Source organism: Crocodylus siamensis, chromosome 6, assembly GCF_052110815.1.
Source record: "Crocodylus siamensis isolate JL-2025a chromosome 6, ASM5211081v1, whole genome shotgun sequence".
In the NCBI taxonomy this organism is placed as follows: Eukaryota; Metazoa; Chordata; order Crocodylia; family Crocodylidae; genus Crocodylus; species Crocodylus siamensis.
In genome coordinates this window covers 95,693,020-95,716,587 of record NC_143400.1, presented here as the reverse complement: position 1 = coordinate 95,716,587, position 23,568 = coordinate 95,693,020, and the positions used below count along the sequence as shown (strand labels likewise).

Here is a 23,568-nt window from a genome sequence, read left to right as displayed (position 1 = left end):
CTTATTCTCCACTGCAGAGGTCAAAAGAGCAACGGGTTAACACCAGCCACCCAAGCTGGTGGCATCTGGGAGGCTCAGCGGAGAAGGATGCCGGTCTCTGTGCCATATTCAGAGAGCAAAAACACTCCACCATGTAAAGAGCGCGCGACTTTTTGTTTGATATTTCTGCTCCAGTTGTCACTTTGAATCCGCACTCTGTGGAAAACAGGCATAATAGTCTTAATGATCCCATTGAGCAGCTTAAATTCAAATTGCGGAGCTCTCGCAACACCATACTGGCAGCACTTTCCATAAATTACCCTCTGATTCAATACGTTGCTTGATAAAAACAAGAATAAAGAGCCTTAAAAAAAAAGGGAGAGAGAAAAGAAAACTTATATCATAACAACAAAAAAATCTTTAAATGGTAGTTTCTCCTTTCTGGTCCAATTTAAATTGTTATACAGCTGCTAAATGAGTGTAATAATCATGGCTTATGTGCGGCAGAATTATTGTTAAAAATAGATCAGATCAGACTGGTACTCTGGTTTCAACGTGCACATATTGAAGGAAGGTGGCTTTGCACAAGTGTTTCACACTTGTGCACAGAAGCGTGAAGGAGGGGGCTTGCACAGGCAACCCCGTTCCGGTCTCACGCTTCAAGTGATGGGGACTTTTGCCATCCTCTCCAGCGGCAGCAGCTGGAGGTGATGAACGTGTCCTCCAAAGCATGCAGAAAACCACCCAGGCTTTCCCAGAACTGTTGACACATGCCACGGCTGGCTCACACCATTCGCTGAACTCCACAAATTTAATCATAATGTGCTGTTTGCATTCAGATACAGCCCAGATAGCACTGAGATCCCAGCTAGATGCTGCACAAACAAAGCAGAAAGAGTTTGCAATCAAGGCAGGCAAAGCGGGAGAATGGTGGGAGAGCGGGGACACGCTTCTCCTGAGTGTGCAACGGAGGAGCTCAGGGAGAGAAAGATCAGGGCCAATTTTTTAAGAAACATCTACTAGTCATTAGCTTTTAGAAACTGGCAGGCGCACAACTCACAATGACGTCTCCTCTTCGGTTCGCGCACCGTGCACTGCCTCTGCCGCCCCAAACCTTTGCCCATTCCTCCTCATCAGCCTCCAGTTGTGAGGGCTGAAGATGTCTGCCTGGCTCAAGGAGGTCTCCTCCTTTCCAGCCATCCCCCTTCCTTAGAGCACCACGCCAGTGGGGCCTGATACCGGGCTATCTCGATGCAGCCACGATGGGAGAAATCCTCAGTGCACTAAACATTTGCAGCATCTTATCAATGTCCGTGGTAATGGCAGATGCTCAGCACCTGGCAGGACTTGGCTTTCTAGATCCTGTATCCCTGACTCTGACCTTATGGGGACTGCCTGGTGGAAGCAAGGAGAAAAAGTGGGGGGACACTTGCAGGCCCCAGGGAAAGTCATGAGGACATTGGAGAAAATGCCATTCGCAAAACAGCAGCATCCCTTGTCAGACCAGTACGTCTGGTTAACCTTGTGTTCCCTCCTTATGATAATACCGGAGCTGGAAAGCAGACAGCTGGCACCGCTCTGACATCTTGCTCTTCAATCTTTTATGACAAGGCTTGCAACGATCCTACCCTCCACCTCACTCTTCCACCAAGCCTGATGCAAGGAAAAACATCTTTTCAGATATTCAAAAGAAGGAAACCAAATGCTTTTGGCAATGCATTTCCTTACGGGGGGGAGAGGGGAGCGGGATACTGATAACATCTTGCAGCCCTGCTGCACGATTCCCAGCTGTAGAGCAGGAGCTCGTTATGTCAGGAGACATTTCAGAAAGATTTTAGCACGGACAAGGGGGTGACATCTGCCTCATGTTAACACTTTCCTCAGTGCACTTGCTTTTACGCCAACACAAGTGTCCCACTGGAGAGGCTGCTGGCGCTTTAGCAATAAAATGTATAATTACAAAGCCTGGAGTGTGGGACCGAAGCCTGGCAATGGCATTTGCAAGGCATCTGGGGGCTCTAGCCTTTGAAATGCAACGGGCAGACGTCAGAAGCACGTGGCTTACCTTCGGAGACCAGGACTAGAGCTTCCAACAGACACGTGTGCATGGCGAGAAGAACATGGGGTTTTAACATGGTGCAAATGACCCCAGGAAACTTGGGGTCAGACTCTCTTTCAGCATTTTCAACTAACCGGAAATAGATGTAGAGCACGGCTGGTCTCAGTGGGGGCAGATGACAGGCCAAGGAGCAATGGGCTCAAGCTGCAGCGAGGGACGTTGAGGTTGGGTATTAGGAAAAACTCTCTCGCCCGGAGGGTGGAGAAGCACTGGAACAGGTCACCCAGAGAGGTGGGGAGTCTCCATCCTTGGAGGTTTTGAAGACCCAGGTTGACAAAGCCTTGGCTGGGATGATGGAGTCGGGGCTGGTCCTGCTTGGAGCAGGGGGTTGGACTAGATGTGACCTCCTGAGGTCCCTTCCAGCCCTCATTTACTATTATTTTATTTATAAACCCAGAAAAAAATACGGCTATTTGGCCTCACTGCTGACTACTAGGCAAACCCTTCTTCATTGCAACCTAACCATGGCTTCTCTCCAAGACAAGATGGGAAACACAACTATAAGGAATGCCTGCCAACTCTTAATTGTCTAGAAACTTTTGTAGCCTGTTTGGTTGTTCCCGCTGACCTATCTGCGCAGACATGGTGGGTCACCCAAAGGGAACTATTAGAAGAGCAAAAAGTCACGAGCTCTAAATCTAGACAAGCCAAACACCTTTTTGTCTTCTTTTTTTATGAGGCAGCTGGTTTTAGTGACGTGAGTGCTGGGATGAGAGACATGAATTTCTGGGGTCACAGCAGCAGGCAGTGTAAGTTAGGGTAGCTCTGTTGTGCTCCACCGATTTATGCCAGCTGAGAATCAGACCTCTGCTTTCCAAGCCCGGTTCAGTTACGTGCACTCAAGGCAAGACTTTCCCAGAAACAGAGAATGAGGGTGTGAAGGGGCCTCAGGAGGTCACACGTAGTCCAACATCATTGCAGGCGAGGCTTCGTCTACCTGGCTCTTAAAAACCACCAAGGATGGAGACTGACTCTACCACCTCTCTAGGTAAGCCATTCAAGTGCTTCACCACCTTCCTAATATCCAACCTCAACTTCCCTTGCCGCAGCCTGAGCCCATTGCTCCTTGTCCTGCCATCTGCCCCCACTGAGACCAGCCCAGCTCCAGCCTCTTTGCAGCCCCCCGGCAGGGAGGTGAAGGCTGCTATTCAATCCCCCTCGGTCTTCTCTTCTGCAGACGAAATCAGCCCATTTCCCTCAGCCTCTCCTCACCAGACCTGTCCCCCAGCCCCACAACCATTTTCATTGCCCTCCACTGGACTCTCTCCCATGTGACCCCATCCTTTCTCAAGTGGGGGGCCCACAGCTGGACACAGGACTCCAGATGTGGCCTCCCCGGTGCCGAATAGAGGGGAGGAATCACTGCCCTCGATCTGCTGGCAGCGCTCCCACCAATGCAGCCCGGGATGCTGGTAGCCTTCTTGGCACCGAGCCACCTAATAAGATGGCTCCTGTCCAGCTTCTTGTCCCCTGTCCCCCCAGGTCCTTTTCTGCAGAGCTGCTGCCCAGCCCGTCCCCGCCAGCCTGCCCCGGTGCTGGGGATTGCTCCGTCCTAAGTGCAAGACTTTGCACTTGTCCTTGTTGAACCTCAGGAGATTTCTTTTGGTCCAGGTTGTCGAGGTCTGTAAATGCTAGCCCTACCCTCCGGTGTATCCACTACTCCCCCCAGCTCGGTGTCATCTGCAGACTTGCTGAGGGTGCATCCATCCCATCTTCCAGGTCGCTGATGGAGTTACTGAACAAGACCAGCTGCCGGACCGACCCCTGGGGCACTCCACTGGCACTGGCTGTCAGCTAGACACCAAGCTATTTATTACTACCTTAGAGCTTGGTGACCTACAAGGTTTCACAGGAACCTAGGTGAATTAGAAACCTGAATCAAACTTTCATAAGGGCTTATAGTCAAAGTTTGGGAGCTTTGCAGCTTATAGACCAGGGTGGCCAACCTGTAGTACGGGTGCTGCATGTGGCAGAGGCAGCCTGTGCGTGTGGCATGGAGCAGACTGGGGAGTGTGGCAGGCCAAACAGTGGCAGATAGGGCCAGGAGCAGAAAGCAGAGCAACACATCAGGCAGGGAGCACCAGGGCAGAAGCAGAAACCAGGGGCAGGAGATCAGAGCAGCACCTGGAGAAGATGTGGAGCGTCATCTGTGGCTTGCCTACCCAAAAGTTTGGCCTCTGCTGTATGGACTATTAGTAAGACTAGGGCCTTTCTGAAAGCTGGATTTAGGGAAAATCCAAGAGTTCAATCCCTCAGTTTTGCAAACCCCTCAAGCGCTGACTCAAACAGGACTTAAGAAGGTATTGAAAGGTTAAAGTCTCAAAATTACTAAGTGACTTAGGAGCCGATTTCATAACTTCCAAAGCGAGAAACGCACTTTCTAGTCTCGCTGAAAGCTTGTGAGATTTACTCTCCCCATCTTCGTTCCTCGGGGCGACGTTAACGGCTGACAGGCTTCGCTGAGGGAACTTGCAGCTCCACGGTCTCTAGTCTCATGATAACAAAAAGAAGCCCTTCCTGTTTTTACCGCTCCCTCCTTCTTTTGGGAGTCTTTTGTGCCAGGCCCTTAACCAGCTTTGCTGTGCAATGCATAGGTGAATGTTTAAAGGACAGACATTTTTCTGGCTATAAAAAAAGCAGCCATCAAGAGTTTACGCTGCACTCAAATCTGTATAGCGGAACGTACTAACGCAGATGCAGCCAGGCAATTATCATTCCTTTATCCCTTAAAAAGATAGAAGATAAATATGAAAGAAAATGAGGAACAGAATCCTTTTGTATTTTCTCTTTTATCCTTTTATCTTCCAATGTAGAAAGTTTACTGAACCTTCGCCAACAATTCACTCAGGCTAATGAAGTGTTTAAGTAATGGGATTAAATAATCTTAAACCGCTATTACAGTGGCTAATGCAGATGTTCTCCCAAACTAAAGCAGATGCGTGCGGAAGAAATCGTTCATGATTTAACCCCCCAAAAAGAGACGTAGGAACCTCCAAGCTGCCAAAGTAGATTCCAGCTTGAAGTCAATGAGACATTTAACTTCAGGCGATAAAAGCTTGCTCCAAATGCATTACGATGCACCTTGCAACGATTTATTGTCCCCTTGCAACGGCCACCATACGTGCCACAAAATTAACCTTAAAATTTTTATGGCGCAGTAATTTTAATGCTCACAATAAAAGGAGGAAAAAATGGTTTCAAAAGCACATCTTCCGTCACAAAATCAGTTTTGTTTTTAAGGGCCAATTAACAAAGACCAGCCACTGCCGACACTGTATATAAGGCACAACCTTCCCTTATTGCACTCCATATTTCAGCAGTAATGCCAGGCAGCAAAGGCAAGGAATAATGAGAGATTGTTACCACGCTTGGGAATTAATGTTTTGAATAGCAATGAAAGCCGGTCCTCAGGGAACGGCATTCAAAACTTAAGAAGCTATAAATGAGATTCAAACAGCCTCATCCACAAGGCTCTCCTTCCTCCTCGGCCCCAGCATGCTGGACTTCACCCCTTTCAGGACCTTGCACGAGAAACTCCAAACCGTGGTGGAGATTTTGTTACTACATGACTGGAGCCCCCAACCTGTATGACCCAAGAATAAATACGCTTCTCCAGCGTTCGTTAAAAGACAGCGATGATACAAAGGCATCTCAGTCTTAGAGACTGACAAAGAAAACCCACTGACACCATCCGTGACTGCCTGCACTTCTCCCTACTCTGAAATGAGGGATCATTATAAAAGACTGCCAAAATATCAAGAGGCTGATTCATTTGCAATAACCGGGCAGCCAGTTTTTGCAGAAGCCCCACAAAAGTCCAGCTCCCCCGCAGCCACTGGTCATTTGATTTTAGCGACTTCTCCAAATCCAAAAGATATGAGAAGTGAACCTCAAGAGATGCCTGATGCCAAGGCCTTGGAGCTCAGAGGAAGGACTCCCATTGCCTTCCCGGATCAGGCTGAAGCTTCTGCTACGCACTGCAGACTGTGGATGCTGCATTGCATTGCAAAGCTGCCTTGCAAACTTATGTCCTCATCTGTCATCTCACGCTTCCTTCTGCGGGAGTCTTGCCTGCTCAAGGACTTACAAGAGTCAGATTTCCCAGGCTGTAAAGCTTTCCAAAATACGGCTGGTTTCTAAGAGTACCGTTATTTCCATTTCCACTCGACTGGGCACGTCTGCACGAGCGCACATTAGCCTAATAGTGCGGTGGTAAAAAATCATGCTAATAGCTTACTGCACAGTGATATTAGGCTAATGCACAGTAAGCATCACAAAGTAAGTGTGCGTCGGCACTGTTGTGCAGCAGCTCTAGTAACTGCGCATTTAGTTAGTACTTTGTTAAGCAAGTACTAAACTAAATGCACAGTATCTAAGGTGCATTAATGAACATGTAAATGTGCCCACTGTGAGGCTACGTGCACACCCCACGCCCCTCTCCAGCAGTGAAAACCTCGTGTTTTTTGCCAACCAAGTCATACCACCTCTGCTGAGCAGAATAATCTTGCTCCCGCCATCCAGGGCTTGGCTGGACCCCGAGAATGACTGGCAGGTTAAAAGCTAAACTTTGGAGAAGAGCGCAGGTGGGTTAGTCCTCTCTGTATCCAAATGGGCTGGCTCAGTTTTGAGCAGAAGGCATTTCTGCCTGCTGCAGCCTGCAGGAAACCTCGACAGACATTTTGGCTTGGTACAAGCCAGCCACGGTACTCACGATGTAGCAGGGCTCGCAGTAGGCTTTCTTCTCCACCGCGTAGAAAGGCTGGCCCCGGAGCTTGCTGCTGCATGTCATGCAGGTAAAGCAGTTCACGTGGAACACCTGGTCCATCGCGGTGCAGCCGGTGCCTTCCCCCACCACGTTCTCGCCGCAACGAGCGCAACGGCCTGGGGAGGAAAGAAGAGACACCACGTCATGCACGACAGCAACGAACAGATATGAAGGGTGGGAAGGGAGCTCAGGAGGCCACATCTAGTCCAACCCCCTGCTCCAAGCAGGACCAGCCCCGACTCCATCATCCCAGCCTATGTGTTGGGAGGAGAGGGTGCTCTGGGCTTGGGCAGATCCTCTGCGTCACCCCATCAAATCCAGCCCGCGGCAATGGAGCAATCCCTCAGTGCCGACGGAGAGCTGTTTTGTGCTCTCTGCAAAGTGACCCGCTGAGCCTGAACCAGCTCACTGCATTCCCATGCTAGGAACCCGCAACGCAAGGAGACCCCGGGTCGCTGGGCTCACAGCAAAGAGACTACGGATTTGTGTGAGGTTTGCCACTAGAGCGTTAACGGCAATCCTCACTAGCGGATGCACAGCATACACCATGCAAAGAGCGTTTGCTGGGAGACCTTAAACCTGTTCTCTGCATGAAATAAGTTCCACCAGCAAATGGATTTTGCTGCTGTAACACATCTAGGGTGTTTGTCAGCCTGGCTGCGTCAGTTAGGGGAGAGGTTTTTTTCCAATTCAGCATAACTAAATACTGGCAGCCTAATGGTTGGAAGTTTTGGGAGTACGACACACGGTCTCACTCAACAAGGGCTTCTTGACACTTGAAGGCTAATGCAGATTGTGGCAGACGGGTGAGAATGTAAAGCGCAACGCCTGCTCCTGAATACACTGACATCTGCATGCACTCATTCTTACTCCAGATTAGGCGTGCGCATGCACAGCGGTGTTCGGGAGCAGGAAATCAGGGACAGCTCATCTGCGTGCAGATGACCTCGACAAGGTCTTCAGAAATAGATAGCGCCGCATAAACACAACCACACAATACAGGGTACCATGCGCTCACGCGCACACACCCTGGCTCAGGCTCGGTGCTTCTTGCTCAACTGCTTTGTGGGCAACGTGGTTTAAAGGGATGGGGGGCAGAGGGGAAGGCTGCTCAGCTCAAGCGGGAAGGGCACCTCCAAGGAGAAGGTGACAGTACAGAAGGAGCTCAAAGCAGTCCTCCATAGGCACACTTCTGCAACCGCCCTCCACCTGAATGATGCCATCCATCCTGGCCAGCAATGATTGACCTTCTAGCCCAAGTCAGTGTTGGGACTGATTAACTTCTGCAATGCAGCAGACACCTTCAGAGACTAAATGGGATGTATTTGGTAGCCGGGCTGGTCTGGGACAAAAAGAAATGCAAAAATCTAAAACTCTCGATGCAGAAACGACACCTTTTATTAGGAAATCCCCGCCAAAATTAAAAGATCTCTTTTTCTGCAAGCTTTCAGGCTCAAAGGCCCTTCATCGTCCTCTGGAAAAATTAAAGATGGTAAAAAGTCCCCAATGCCAGAGAGTAAATGGGCACGTAACAGAACAAGGCAGGGCCTCGGGCTGGATCTGGCCAGTACTTCCAGCTCCCCGAGAGGGGAATTACTGTGTTGTTTCACCTTTGGGCCTTGCGCTGCGCGGTCAGGACGCAGCAGGTGGAGGGGTACGGTCAGGAGGGAGGCTTCCCCCCTCCTCCCTGCCTAGACCGGGCCAAAAGCGCTCAGTGGTCTCCGCGATGCTCGCGCGGTATTCCTGTAATACGAAATGCCGCCTGGGGAGCAGTTAATATCTATATATACACAACACGAGATTGAAAGCCATTAGTGTATTGCTTGACACAGTGTTTTTCCAGAGGGAATATTCTGCAGAAGAATTTATTCTCCCCGGCGTGCCGTTCTGTGATCAGCCAGTATTATTTTTATGAGGCATTTGGACACAGAGCAATGGAGTGTCTATACAAACACTTCTCAACTGGCTTTGTTAACATCCCAATGTAGGGTCTGATTTCCAACCCCCCCAAGCCCACTCTTTCGCCTTACGTTTGAAATGCGAAGACTTCCCATCGGCTCAAAGGAGTCCCTTTCTCTCTGGGTAGTGCAGCCAAAGACAGCACTTCTTTTGTGATGGTTTTGGGTTGGGGTATGGTGGGTTCATTTGCCAGATCTGTCTCTGATCCCCTGAGCAAGCCACTCAGCCCCTTCATGAGTCTGTGTCCTCTTTGGGAAGAGGACAGGAAGGCATCTCCTCTCCCTGGGGAGCAGCTTTGAAGATGCAACCTCAAGCAGCTAAGTCGTAGGATCATAGAAAACGAGGGCTGAAGGGACTTCAGGAGGTCACATCTAGTCCAACCCCTTGCTCCAAGCAGGACCAGCCCCAGCTGCATCATCCCACAGAAAACGAGGGCTGAAGGGACCTCGGGAGGTCACATCTAGTCCAAGCCCCTGCTCCAAGCAGGACCATTCCCAAGTCAGGCAACCTCGGCCAGCACGTCTTCCCCGGAAAGGGTCGCTTCGCAGGGTTTTCCATGGAAGGGGCCTGTCCAAGGACTAACCCACCATCATGGCTGTGCATGCAGAGGCCACAGTGGGAAGCTGGAAAAAAAATGGCTTCCTTTTTCATAAGCTTGTGTGTAAGTGGGGACATGGTGGTCTGGCAGGGTGGATGTCCGAAGTGAGGCCCCTCGATCCACAGATGGGCACAGAACAAGGTAAAAGTGGCCGGATTTTCAAGGGCCACCGAAGGATCACGCCAGTTCTGTGCCTTTGTGTGCAGACGAATGGTTTTAGGAGCCTGGCATTAGGCAGCCACCGGTAACGATGCAGGCTTCGGCTCAGCACAGAGGCTCCTTGGCTGCAGAAACTCGACACGGTTACGACCTGATGCCTGTTGCGTTTTTTTTTTGAAGCATCTATTGCCTGATCAGCCTACGAGGGGAAAAACCAATAAAAAACCCCCTCCACGAGATAGGAAGTGCTGTATCTCTCTGCATCTGAACACAACAAAGGTCTCCCTTCCCCGAAAGCCAGTCACACCGCACAACTGCTGATCGTGAAGATCTTTGCGGTGGGATTCATCGTGAATAAACACACACATGTTTCCTACTTCAATATTTTCCCACTGCCTGAAGGAGCCTGGTTAACATGCGTGCACGAATGCATACAGCATATGCAGTGCAAATTGCACGGCCGGTTGTGAAAGAGTAAGGCCAGGCATGCGAGACTGGGAGAGCAAACAGATTGTACCCAAAGATTATACAAATAATCTAAGAGAAAAATAGCAGGTGGCGTGTTGCAGTAGAAACCCTGAACAATGTGACCCACTTGCTTCCCACCGTGACAAGCACAGCTTCAAAGGCAGCTTAAAGGCAAAGGACGCGATTAATGCTGAACAGCAAACAGCTGAAACTATGCGGCTTCAATGCTTCTGCTTCCACCAGCTCTTTTTGCACCGTTATTGCCACTGAGCTGCGAAGGGCTGCGCTGGCAACCAGCCTGGGGCACAGAAGCCCTCTCCTGCATGGGACCAAGGCAGCTCCATCCATGTGGGCTTCCTCCTGGCCTCCCCAGACAGTAAGCATCACTCTCAATCTGGAAGGACAGCCAGGAGCAGGCATCGTGGATGTGGATTACTGTCGTGGTTTGGGTTCTCCAGGACGGACCGGTACAAACACAGGACAAAAAGCTGTCTCTGCCCCCAAGGAGTTCTCAGTCAAGGCAATAAGACAAGAAGAAAGATAACAGGATGGAGACAGACAGGGAAGTGACAAGACAGCGGTGGTTTCCATGATGGGAAGGGGGCCTCTGCAATCAGCAGCCTCTTTACTGTCAAGTTATTTGGAAAACAAAGCACAGGAGAGCGCAAGGGAGAGACCGGCAGAAGGACTATGCATCAGATCTGTGGACGTCCATAGGAAGCCCTCTCAGGAGTGAGGAGCAGCACGGAGAAAGAAAGTGCTGGCTTGAATGTTGCATGCCCGGGCCATTGAAGCTGGCACCACGGTCTGACCAGAGGTGGGAGCGAACGGAAGATAACAGATGCAATGGCTCTGAAAGGCCTTTCATGTGAAGACAAGTCGTGCAATTCAGGAGGGAGGGATGCAGGATGCACAGCCGGGGGAAGCAGCCAGAGCAAGGGACCAGGCTGGGATCTTTGCAGCAGCATCTTCAGTGGTGCCGAGCGGGACAAGAGCACACGTGTCAAGGTCGCAGGGACGAGAGTTGCGACCTTCCTGGTGTGCCGTGACAGCAGCCCGGATGAGCGCGGTAGCTCCGTGGACGAAGGGGAAAGGCCGTGTCTTAGATGCGCTCTGCAGAAAGGATCTGAACCATCTGGACCTAACCTGGATGAAAAGGGGCTCTGGGACCTGAAACGCCTTGTCCCCGATCACAGCAAATCTCTTCTCTCCAGAGGGTGAGGCAAAGGGGCAGAGAGGGAGGCTGAAGCTGCCTGGGAACCAGGCCCCGGCATGTAATGAACCCGCACTTTTGTTAAATAACGTCTCTTATTTATGGTCTCTGTAAGAACCCTATAATGCTGGGGGCCAGGGAGAGTATTGACTAGGGGATAGAGATATCTGGGTCAATGCTCTTCCTCCGTAGCATCCATTTCTGCCACTCTCGGAGACAGAACATGGTTAGAGGGACCACTGGTGTGACCCAGCATGGCAGTGCTTATGGTCTCTTGCTGTCTTTGTCACGGGACAGAAAAGCAAACCACTTACTCTAAAGAAGTGGGACTCTAGGCAGGTTAAAGTGAGACTCTATGCTTTTAAATATGTGTACTTTCAAAGCCACAAGGACCATCCTTCCATGACCCTGGCTGAAGAGCTATCTTGGATTAATTCCCAGTTGAACAAGTGCATATAATTTAGGAACACGCACACACATATACACACACAAAACTATCCCACTTTGATCAGTAAGTTGGCAGTGATGTATCTAAGGGGGGTGCCTCAGGAACGAGGAGAAGGTCTATTCACCAGGGCACGCCAAGGGAAGACAAGGTCTAACAGTCACAAACTGGTCGAAGACTGGTTTCGCCTGGACATAGGGAAAAACTTCCTTACTGTCCGAGTCGCCAGAGTCTGAAATACACTCCAACCAAAAGTGGTGCAAGCACTTACTCTGCATACGTTTAACAAATGCTTGGATGCTTACCTTGCTGGGGTGAGCTGACCCCCGCTGACTTCCTGGCCCGGGGGCTGGACCCGATGATCTTGCAAAGTCCCTTCCAGCCCTAATGTCTATGGAGTCTATGATGGAGAAACTACCCCAAGCTCCAGCGTGCTGTTCCAATGGTTAATTATCCTCCCCATTAAACATGCATTGGACCTGGCCTAGCTTCAGCCTCCAGCCACTGCTGCCCTCCTGCTTTTGAGAGTGGAGAGCTCTCTGTTATCAAAGCTGTGCTCCCTGGTGGGTACTAAGAGACTGAGATCAAATCATAGAGTCCTCGAAAATTAGGGTTGGACGGGACTGCAGGAGGTCACGTAGTCCAAGTCCACCCTGAACCTCCTTTCTGAAAGGGGAACAGAGGGTGTACTTGTAGGACTTCACTCAACAGCATATCCCCTCCAGGCCATCCTTCCTGCAACTCTTCACTGACCGCTCTCCAACGCTTATCCAATCTAGACCCCAAGAGCCGGGCACAGTACTCCAGCAGCACTTGCATACATGCCAAATGCAAGGATCACACAACTTCCCACTCTGACTTGGGATCCCCTGGTTTCATGGATGTTCAGGTCAGAAGGGACCCCAGTAGGTCATTGACAGGACAGGAAAGAGCGCTGGGGTCAGACGACCCCAACTAGGTGCTTGACCGGTCTCCTCTTGAAGACCCCCAGGGTAGGGGCGAGCACCACCTCCCTCGGAGCCCGTTCCAGATCCCGGCCACCCTCACTGTGAAGAAGTTCTTCCCCATGTCCAGCCTAAATCTCTGTCAATTTGTGGCTGTTGTTCCTAGTTACTCTGGGGGTGTCCTAATAAACAGAGTCCTGCTGCCCTCCCCTGATGAATTTATAGACAGCCACAAGATCCCCTCTCAGCCTTCTCTCGTCTCTCCTTGTATGGCCTTGTCTGCAGGCCTCTGACCATGCAAGTGGCCTCCTCTGGACCCTCTCCATCCCTCCTGAAGTGAGGCGCCCAGACCTGGACGCAGTCCTCCAGCTGCGGCCTGACCAGTGCCGCACAGAGGGGGAGGGTCACCTCCCTGGACCTGCTCGAGATGCATCTGTGGATGCCCGATAAACTGCGGTTAGCTTTGCTGATCGCTTCGTCACACTGTTCATCTTGGAGTCAACTATGACTCCAAGATCCCTTTCCACTGTTGTGCTGCTGAGGTCGTCCCCCAGCCTGGAAGTGTGTCGGTGGGTAAGCTGGCCCAGGAGCAGCACTTTGCACTTGTCTTTGTTGAACTACTGTTTATACATCCAAAGGATCCTACTAGCCTCTTTGGCCAATGAGTTGGGAGCAGGGATCATCTCTTAGCCCGTGCAAACAACAAACAGAAATAATACTGTGAAGAAGGTAAATGCATCAACCTCCCCCAATACAAGGCTGAGGATTCAGGCACCCAAGGGTATGACTAAATTAAACCCTAAAATTAGGGTCGGAGGGGACCGCAGGAGGTCCCTTCCAACAGGGACAAAGAAACCGTCAAGATTTTTGTGGAGCCACAAAGGTCTCCGGTTTGTCCTCATATGGCAACACTTCTGAAACCTCAGAACCGTATGCGGGATGAGAAAGCTGTTTCCCATCCAGCTGTACCGCATAGTAAGCTTCAGCAACCCTGAAACAAGGCTACATCCCCAAGGTCTATTAATTACACATAAATTTCCCTTGATCAGCTCAGCGCACTCCCTGGTTCTCACTGCCGCTGTGATCCAAAATGCAAGACAGAGCTAAAGAAACAGAAGAGACGGCCTTTATGAAGGTGTATTAAAAGATTTTTCAAATCTAAATACTTTGAACTAAGCATCTAGCTAAAAGCTCCCCTGGCATCATCAAAACACCCCGTGTATTCCCTACTGCTATTTCTTTAATCATCTGCGTGGAGGACTTCTCCAGCAAACTCATTTTAGAGATTCACGGCGTAACCTCGTTTTGGACCGTTCTGAATCAGCTGGCAGCAGATGTGGAAAAATCATTACATCTAATGAAGAAACATCAATGACAAAACGGCATTTTGAGGCCAGGGTGGACCATAAGTCAACAATATAACAAGAGTTTTCCCCTTCTCTTCTCAAGAAACTTCCATCCAAAGTTTTTCAAGCACCTCTGCGATTTCTCACGGCACCCTGTTGCTGTGAGAAACAGGCGGAGAGAAAAGTCAACAGCACATAGCCATGTTTTCTCACATCCCTTGTTTTTTGGGAAACAGAACGAAGAAAAGCTTTTCCTAGTGTTTGGGTTGCACAGAACAAGGACACAGCCTCATCTTCAGCTCGCCCTCCCTTTCCTGCTCAGCCAAAAGCTGAAGCTGTAGTTGCCTGACAAGAGTGATCTCCATGGGAGGATCTTTGATTTTGAAAAGAGCTACAAACAGGATGTGAAATAGGGGAAGAAAGGCCAGAAGTAGACAGTAGATAAATACAAATGCTGGAAGAAAAGCTAGTTTGATTAGTGGAACTTCCAAAACCATTAAAAATGAGAGGCTATTGTTTCATAGTTGGTCGGGTCAGAAGGGACCTGAGCAGATCGTCAAGTCCGACCCCCTGCCCTGGCAGGAAAGAGTACTGGGGCCAAGTGACCCCAGCAAGGTGTTCATCCAGCCTCCTCTTAAAGCCCCCCAGGGTAGAGGCCAGCACCACTTCTCTTGGAAGTTGGTCCCCAATCCTGGGCACCCTGACTGTGAAGTCGCGCCTCCCGATGTCTAGTCTGAATCTCCCCTCTGCCAACTTGTGACTGTTATTCCTGGTCACTCCTGGTAGCGCTCAGGGGAACAGGGACCCCCCCACTGCCTGCTGATCCCCCTTGACTAGTTTATAACAGGCCACTAGATCCCCTCAGCCTTCTCTTTTGGAGGCTGAACAGGTTCAGGTCCCGGCGCCTCTCCTCGTAGGGCCTGCCCTGCTGCCCATGACCATGCGAGTGGCCTCCTCTGGACCCTCTCCATGCTGTCCACATCCCTCCTGAAGTGCGGTGCCCAGAACTGGACGCAGTCCTCCAGCTGCGGCCTGACCAGTGCCGCACAGAGGGGGAGGATCACCCCCCTGGACCTGCTCGAGATGCATCTGTGGATGCAGGACAAGGTGCGGTTGGCCTTCCTGACCGTGTCCCCACACTGCCGGCCCATGTTCATCTTGGTGTCAATGATGACTCCAAGATCCTTTTCTGCCTCTGCCCTGACAAGAAGGGAGTCCCCCAGCCTGTAGGTATGGTGCTGGCTCTTCCCCCCCCAGGTGCAGCACCTTGCACTTGTTGGTGTTGAAACCCATCCTGTTCTCATCCGCCCACCCCTGTAACCTGTCTAGGTCTGATTGCAGCCTGTTCCTCCCTCCTAGCGTGCCCACATCCCCCCGCGTCTTAGTGTCATCAGAAAATTTGAACAGGTGCTTTTTACCCCCTCGTCCATGTTGCTGATGCAGATGTTGAGCAGTGCAGGCCCGAGGACCGAGCCCTGGGGGACCCCACTGCCCACGTCCCTCTGGGTCGAACATGACCTGCCACCACTGCTCTCTGGGCGCAGCCCTCCAGCCAGTTGGGACCCATCTGACTGTGGGGGTGTCGACACCACAGCCCCCAGTTTCTTAATGAGAATGGGGTGAGAGACAGTGTCGAAGGCCTCCCGAAAGTCCACGAAGACGATGTCCACTGCTACCCCTGCATCTAAGGATTTGGTGACCTGGTCGTAGGAGGCCACCAGGTTGGTCTGACAGGACCTCCCGCTGATGAACCCGTGTTGGTTGCCCCTGAGCATCATCTCCCCCTGGCCCCTCGTGGACATGCGCCAGGATAACTCTCTCAAAAGGCTTTCCCAGGACCGAGGTAAGACTAATATGTTAACATCTGTGGAGTGAAGAACAATGGGCCATTAAGTCAACTGACTCAGCTGCCTGTATAGAAATGCCACTGCTGTTGCCAAGCAGCTGGTTTTACACTTTGGATGGAGCAGGGATCCAAGCAGGGCGGGCTTCTATTCTAGGCAAGAAGTTCAGCCTCCTGGTTGGAGACAAGCACCCCAGTTTTGGAAGGTTAATTTTTTGGGGGGGGAAAGGGGCATGTGGTATGCAAATAAATATGGTAATTATCCCAAGCTCTACAGAATGCTATGCAAAGGAGTCAGGGTGGGGGATCGGTAGCAGCAGGGCTCTTAAAGCTCAGAACGGCCACAGATATATTGGGATCCTTGTCTTGCCCAAGCTGATACAAGGGGAAGCCTTGCTCTGAAAGCAGCCCTTATTTCTTTCCGGTAGAAAGCAGAGGCTCTTGTTTTGCCAGGGTTAGGTCAGGGGTCACCACAGACTTCAATACTGCAGACATCTCACAGTTGGAGAACAAACTGTCAAACAAACTTGATCTTCTTTGCCAGAGTAAATACTTGGGTGGATGAAGGCAATGGAAGAAGCGAAACACTGCGGCCATCGTGCATCTGGACCTCAGCAAGGCTTTTGACAAATCCCTACATGACTTTGTCATAAACACATTGGATAAATGGGAGTGGGACAAAACTGCTGTAAGGTGGAGAGAGAACTGGCTCAAGAGCTGCAAGCAAAGGGCAAGTATAAATGGATCCATGTCACAATGGCAGGAGGTTGCGAGTGGAGCCCCACAAAGGTCTGTCCTGGACCCCGTGCTTCTCAACATATTTATTAATGCTGGAAGGGATGGAGTGCTTCTCAAGTAAATTTGTAGACAATACCAAACTGGGAAGGACTGTGAACACACTGGAGGATAGAAGCACCATTCAGAAGGATCTTGACTGCCTGGAAAGCTGGGCTGGAGCTAACGGATACTCAAACCTGAGAAATGTGGGGTGCTGCAGCTCAGGAAGAATAATCAACAGGAGTCTCGGTAACTCAATGTGAGTGTGCGCACAAAGCACATGCAGTTTTGGGATGCATCCACAGAAGCATTAGGAGCAAGACATGGGAGGTGATGGTGCCTGTATACTTGGTACTAGTCAGGTCTCACCTGGAGCACGGTGTGCAGCGCTGGGCTCCACATTTTACAAAGGATGTGGAGAAGTTAGAGAGGGTCTAAAGACAGGCAACAAAAATGATGAAAGGCTTGGAAGGAAAGTCATTGGAGGAGAAGCTGAAGAAAATAGGCACGTTCAGCCTGAGGAAAAAGGCACTTGTGGGGGGGACACGGCAGCAGTCTTCAAATACCCGAAGGGCTGGCATGAAGAAGAGGGAGACAGCTTTTTCTCTCTTCCTGCACAGTGTAAGGTATGGACCAATGGCTTGAAGTTGCAGCAAAGTAGGTTTAGGTTGGATATCAGGAAAAAACTTGTTCACAGTTAGAGCAGGGAGGCGGTGCAATAGATGCCTGGGGAAGCTGTGGACTCCCCAACACCAGAGGTGTCAAGAAAAGGTCGGGCAGGTCTTGGCCAGACAATGCCTATGTACTCTGGGTATTCCCCAGACTTCTGGGCTGTGCTGGCTGCCACATGGAGCCTGGAGGGCATTTTCCCCCCTCCTGCTGCTATACGTGTCAGGGTTGTTTTTTTCAAGCCTTCCTCAGAAGCACTGGGTGCTGGCTGCAACCCAGGATGGGCATTTTGGCTGAGCTGTGCAAATGCTCCTCCTGGGACTTTAACCTGTAGGTGTCTGGCTAGAGGGTCTTGCCCTTTTGCTCCGGGTCAGACTGACTGCCACATTTCGGATCAGGAAGGGATTTCCTGCACCCCATGCACAGGCTGGTATGGACTGGGAGGGGTTTACCTTCTTGCATACCTCTACCTGGGATCTACAGGTACTATTTTTTTGTCCAAGCTTTGCAGCAGCAGGACGCTGTCTGCCATCATTCCTCCCCTTTACCCATGTCAGGTATGGGTGTGATGTCTTGTGTTGTGTCATGGTTGACCATGTAGCTTTGCTAAGAGCTTAGACAATGGATCTGGACAGGATGGCTTGGATCGAGATGATCTACCCCCGGTGGGGGGTTGGACTGGATGACCTCTGGAGGTCTCTCGCAGCCCAACTTCTCTACGATGTCTACGCTTTCCACTAACAGACACTTGAAAGGGGCTTGGTGCTTGACACAGGGGTGCTCAGGGAAATGCTCATGCACGTGCATGCTGTTGCTTCTGACAACCGGGGTGCTTGGCATTTGCTGAAAACCAACCCCTGATGCCACCAGACCCTGGGGAAACACTGCCACCAGCAAGCCAGTTCAGAGCCATTCTCAGATTTAGGTCTCGGGCTTTCCGTCAGTTATGGCCTAAATCTGTTATCAGTTTCCATGCCTGCTAGATAGGAAGAACCGAATGACACTGTTTTCATCGACATGTCCCTGCCCCCCTCACCTGCCCTCATTTGTTTTTTTTGACTCAGCTCATTACTCACAGCTTGGCAATGATCTCACTGTGCCATGGCCCAGGACTGAAATTTCATCCTCTGACAGTTGCAGGTCAGAGGCATCAGCTGCTTTATGCGGTGCTTGGACATCCGACAGATTGATCTTAATCCCCGTCTCCAGCCGACGACAGAGGACAGAAATCTCTCGCGGTAAACAGAGCTGCACGCTCCAAGACATGTTCGTAACACTTCATAAATTAAATCAAAGGCTGCGATTTAATTACTGTGCCCTGCTACTGTGTCTTAGCCACCTTGTGCTCTTGGAGCACAGGTCTCTGTCGTGAACTCTCTCACTTGCACGCCTTTCTTCCAGTATGGCTCTCCCGGGAACCGCCAAACCATGGTGCAGCCTCTTGCTTTTTGCTTCACTTTCTGAAAGCCTGGCGCATCCTCAGAAGGCCCTGGAGGTCTCATCCCATTCCCCACCACAGGATCCACGGCACAGGCAGCCCCGCCACGAAGGCTGAGTTTCCTAAAACTTTCCTATACCCTTCCAAAGACTTTTCTGCAGTAGCCACTCGCTGTTACCACCTGAGCACATCGTGAGCTGGGGTGGATGAATCATCGCAGCACCCCTGTGAGGTAGGAAAGCCTTCTTTTACCCCATGCACAGATTGCAAACTGAGGCCACGGGGAACAAAACGACTGCCCAAGCTAGGAAATGAGTCCATGTCTTCTGAGTCCCAGTGCAGAGCTTTCACTGCGATGCCCTACAGCACCTTCTTGCTGTGTGCGGTGTTTCAGGATGGATGCAGCCCAGCAGACACAAGCCCTACATGAAAGGGGACCCACATCCTATACACGCTGTGCTGTTACACCCTGGCTCCCTTTCCAGGGAAAGGAGGAAGGAACCAGTCTTATTCTGTTCTCTGCTGCTGCTGGTTTAATTTGGAAAGAGCAATTCTTGTGCGCTGCAGTAGTCTTTGCCTCTGTGCATGGGTAAAGGCTCCAGGACCCACGCTCCTGCCCTGCTCGGCCAGCACAGAAGGTCTAGGGAGCATCTACCCAGTCAACGTTTTAGGCAGATGGCAGCCTAGTGACCAGGATGCCGTCTCTTAAACGGCTGCCACCAGCCTCCGAGTTCAGATCCTGATGCTAAAATCCTGGGGCTGAATTTGATCTATTCCAGCAGTAAGGACCACTCGCAAAGTCTAGATCTGAGCTCTCCAAAAGCTAGGGACTGTTCCGATTTCAGCTTCCCACAACAGCCCAGCACTGCTGAACCTGTATTGCTTAAAGAAACCTCATGCAATGCCAAGTGCCTCGATTATTTTATGGCACCTGTTTGGTTATTTGCTTGATTCCCCAGACTCTGGTTACCTGCAATGGGTCTCCCAGCCCAGCTGGGGTCAGTGATGTTCTATATTATTTGGCTTCACACATAGCTTTTGCAGAACGCTTTGCTTTTTTGTTACGTGGTGTCATTTTTCAGCAGATGTTTTACCATTTGCAAAGTGGTTGAATTAGAGCCTCAGCGCAACATCTGGAGAGAAGCAAAAAAAAAAATAAAAAAAAATCCTCCTTCCTTTGCTGATCGATCACAAAAATGCAGAGGATGGAATAAAACGCGATCTATTTCCTTTGCAAATGTTTCCTACAACGCCGAGGATGTATATGCCATATGACACGGATGAAAGTTTATCCACGGATCAGACTCAGCTAGGGAAATGGCAGAGCAAGTAGCCCTGGAACGGGGACCTGGTCTGAGAAGAGATTCAGGTGCTTGGTTTCCATGGCCCACTGGGTCACTAGGTCATAGTGAACCACAGTGTCAAGCTGCACTTGGGTTTCTTGCACACACGTCTCTCACCCGAAACCAGACCATGACCACCAACCTCTCAAGAACAACAGTGAGTCACCCACGACTTGACCCGAGTTTAAGGAAGAAACTCTGAGTTTCAAGTGAAAGTCACACACGCGCGCGCGCTCTCAAAAGAAAAGCCTGGCTTGTGTCACCTGACTCTTTATTTCCCCGCCTCCCATTTAATTCTTCGTTTGGCATGAGGAAAAATAAAAAAATGAATGGACTATTCTCTTGAACCTTGGTTGGAAAAATCCCACTTTACAAAAATCCCCCATTGGAAAAGGAGGGGGTTTGAGGAAGTTAAAAAAAACAAACCAAACCAAAACCAAATGAGAGAAGTCGGGGAAACAGCACTTCCTATCATCTCTCTGCTTGCCTTTTTCTCTGGTTGGAAAATAGAGAGTGGTGGTTATTGAAAAGAAGTGGGAAAAAACAGAGTTTTTGTTCTGATTAAAAAAAAAAGAAATGGAGAGGGGATGCTTTAAAATTTCACTGGAAAATGAAAGATTTTGAAAAAAAACAAGGATTTTTTTGGTTTGTTTGATGAGAAATTGCACTGGCATTAACCTCCCCGTTTTACAACAGCTCTGGCGATAAACCCCACAGCTTAAACCAACCGCTCACCAAAATCAGAAGGAAACTTTCCCCATGGGCAAGCTGCCCCCAAAGCAGCGGCCGTGGAGCTCCTACTCCGCTGTCCAAGGAGCTGGCACCGGAGCCCCAGGTCCAGCGCCAGCCCCAGGACCTCGTGCCCGAACACAAGCAGCGTGTCAACCTTCACACTCAAAATGCAGAAGACAAAACCTACAGAAACCTGCCAGGCTTCACCGAGAAGTCTGACTGAAGCCCTTGCTGGAAAGAGTGCAAAGGGGAGGGTGGAAACCACTCGTTTTCTCTTCCTCTCACCCGCTGCGTGGCCGTGGTAGGGGAGAGGGGATTTTCTGGGCAATCCCCTCACCCACTGGAGTTATTCTGAAATTCTATGAGATTTCAGGATCCTCTTTTTGGAAAGCCACAGAAAAACACCTTGCTATTGTTGGCCTGCTCTGGAGCGGAAGTCCCCGCTATGGGAGGTGTGCGGGCAGGGCAGCGGTGCTGGCTTTCCCGACCAACCCCGGTTGCAGGCGTGTTCAAAGCGCGCTGCCTCGGCCCCCACTTGAGGGCAAATGCGATGACTCAGGACGTTCGACTTGACGGTCGAGACGGGAACGCGTGGTTTCAGGGGCCGTGCCGCCAGCCCGGGAGGTTAGCAGTGGCCACGAGACGCTGCAGCCTCTGAGGCCAGACGAGTTCACTTCCTGCTGGGTTATTTAATATTTGAAATAAGGCTCGGCACTTAATAAACGGCAACCCTCTCTCCCGGCCGGATGCATCGGTTTCTAGCTGCTCTCAGCTCCCGACGGCTCAGAAATACAAGAGTCCCAAATTCAGACTGCCGTCTGGGCTCTGTGGGGAGCTCCCAGTCAGGCTCGTCAGAAGAAGGCGGGAGGAGGGCGAGGATGTGCAATGAAATGCCAGCTTTTCAACCCATGCTGGGGGGATTGATCCATCCTGCTCCTCGCCCAGTGGCCTCTTGCTCAGGCTGCATTCATCTTCCACTGCATCCTGTCGCCCACCAGAAGCCTGTGGTGCCAGGGGCTGCAAAAGCAAAGAGCACCAGATCGTCCTTGCCCAAACGACCTGCTGTTGCAATCGTTCCCACCTTGCACAGGATGCCCTGCTTGGCCCTTTTCCTTCCAGGAACTTAGGGCAGCCGCCGGCAGTATTTTATCCAAACAATGCCAGCCAAAAACCAGTCATGACTTGTTGGGGCGTTGCTGAGCTGGGTAGGCGCAGCTCCGTCTCCGAAGACCTGGCTGCAGCTCAGGCCAGGCAGAGGGAGCGACGTGAGATATACAGGAAGCTCCGTGCAGCTGGGAAGGTGGACAAGCCTGGGAAACGGGTCGGAGACTCGAAACTTGGAGTCAAGAGATTTTATCTCAGCCACAGACTCAGGGGTCTGCCAATCCGGCCTTGCCTCCTGCTTGGGAAGGAGGGTAAGATAAAACAGAAAGAAAGGGATGGAAGGGATTCACAGAGACTTCAGGAGTGGATGGCTTGCTGCAAATGCCCAAAGAATTTAAGTTCAGGGATTTTCAAAGGCATGGGAGATGCAAAAACTGTGTCGAATTTTGACAGGAGCCAACTCGTCCAGGCTCCTTGGAGAATGCCAACCTCAGATACCACGCAGCAACACACAGACACTCATTGTCCAGGAGCCGTGTGACAACTGCTCTTCAGCCTGCACCTCAGCTCTGAGTCCTCATCCATCTCCCCCGGGCACGGCTTCTGTCCGCAGACGTCTGACAGCTGCAAGCATCTGCCTACCTTGTATTACTTTCTTCCAGGCAGAGGTTTCCTTTTCTCCCCACTTCCCAATTTAGGACCACTGCATGCAGGATCACAATCCAGTATCTGACTGCCCGCAAGAAACTGGAGCTTTGTATCCAGCCGTGAAGGGCTGGAGCCACCTTCCGAAAGGGGCACTTGTGTCAGCTTCTTACAGCAGATTTGGAGGTGCCTCGTGTCAAAAAAGGTGACACCGCTCTGGGGAGAGGAGGCTCTTTGCAGGTCACATCCAATGTTTATAACCTTCTGTTCATGATAGCGTTCCTGACCAGGTGAGACCCGGACTGATGGCTCTGGAGGATCATGCTTTTACTGGTGGAGGCGGATGGGAAACAGCACCGAAGCTTTTGTTGGACAGACTCCCAGGTCCATGCAGTCCAGGCGGGATGGTGGGATAGAAAGATGTCAGTGGAAAACAGCAGCTCGGCCTTGGAGGTGTTATCATTCCTCTGCAGGCCACGGGCTCAGAGCCTGTGGAAACTTCCACCTAGAGGGATGAGACTTGCCCGGTCCCCGCTCGGTGGGGAACTACTACTGAATAATTATTCAAAGAAAATCCAGCACGTGTCATGCTCAGACACTTCAAACCTTAGCAAGCACTGAGCTTGGGTCTACCCCTGGATCTATCCGTAGCAAGCCCTTCAACATCAACACATAAAGCAGAGGTCTGCAGCAGCGCTAAGTCTGTTCTGCTTCTCTGGTGGGTTAAACCAGTTGTTCTCAACCTTTTTAGACTCAGGGTACCGCTTGGGAGATGCAAGGCTCCCCTTGGCCAGTTCTTAGCTTGGCCTTGAATCTTGGATTATGGAAAAATAACAGAATAGTTCTTCCATTGCACAAAGCTGAGGAAACCCCCAGAAGGGCCGAAGGACGCTGTGGATTCCTATTTAAAATTTCTGGGTTTATCCTGTGAATTGCACATAGGGGCTTGTGCACCGAACGGGGCAGATACTGCATGCCACCCTTAAAAGGATCTCCGTCCTTGGAGGTTTCGAAGACCCGGC

General features: G+C 50.9%; 1 protein-coding gene across 7 annotated transcripts in view; it reads right to left on the bottom strand.

The window, feature by feature from the left end:
- Positions 1-23,568, bottom strand: part of LPP (LIM domain containing preferred translocation partner in lipoma) — a 423,011-nt gene that overhangs the window by 59,604 nt on the left and 339,839 nt on the right. For all 7 annotated transcript variants that reach the window (XM_090050830.1, XM_090050829.1, XM_090050835.1 and 4 more), the window contains one exon: positions 6,810-6,979. In XM_090050830.1, the coding sequence (XP_089906956.1) occupies positions 6,810-6,979 (170 nt within the window). The remainder of the gene's footprint in view (positions 1-6,809; positions 6,980-23,568) is intronic.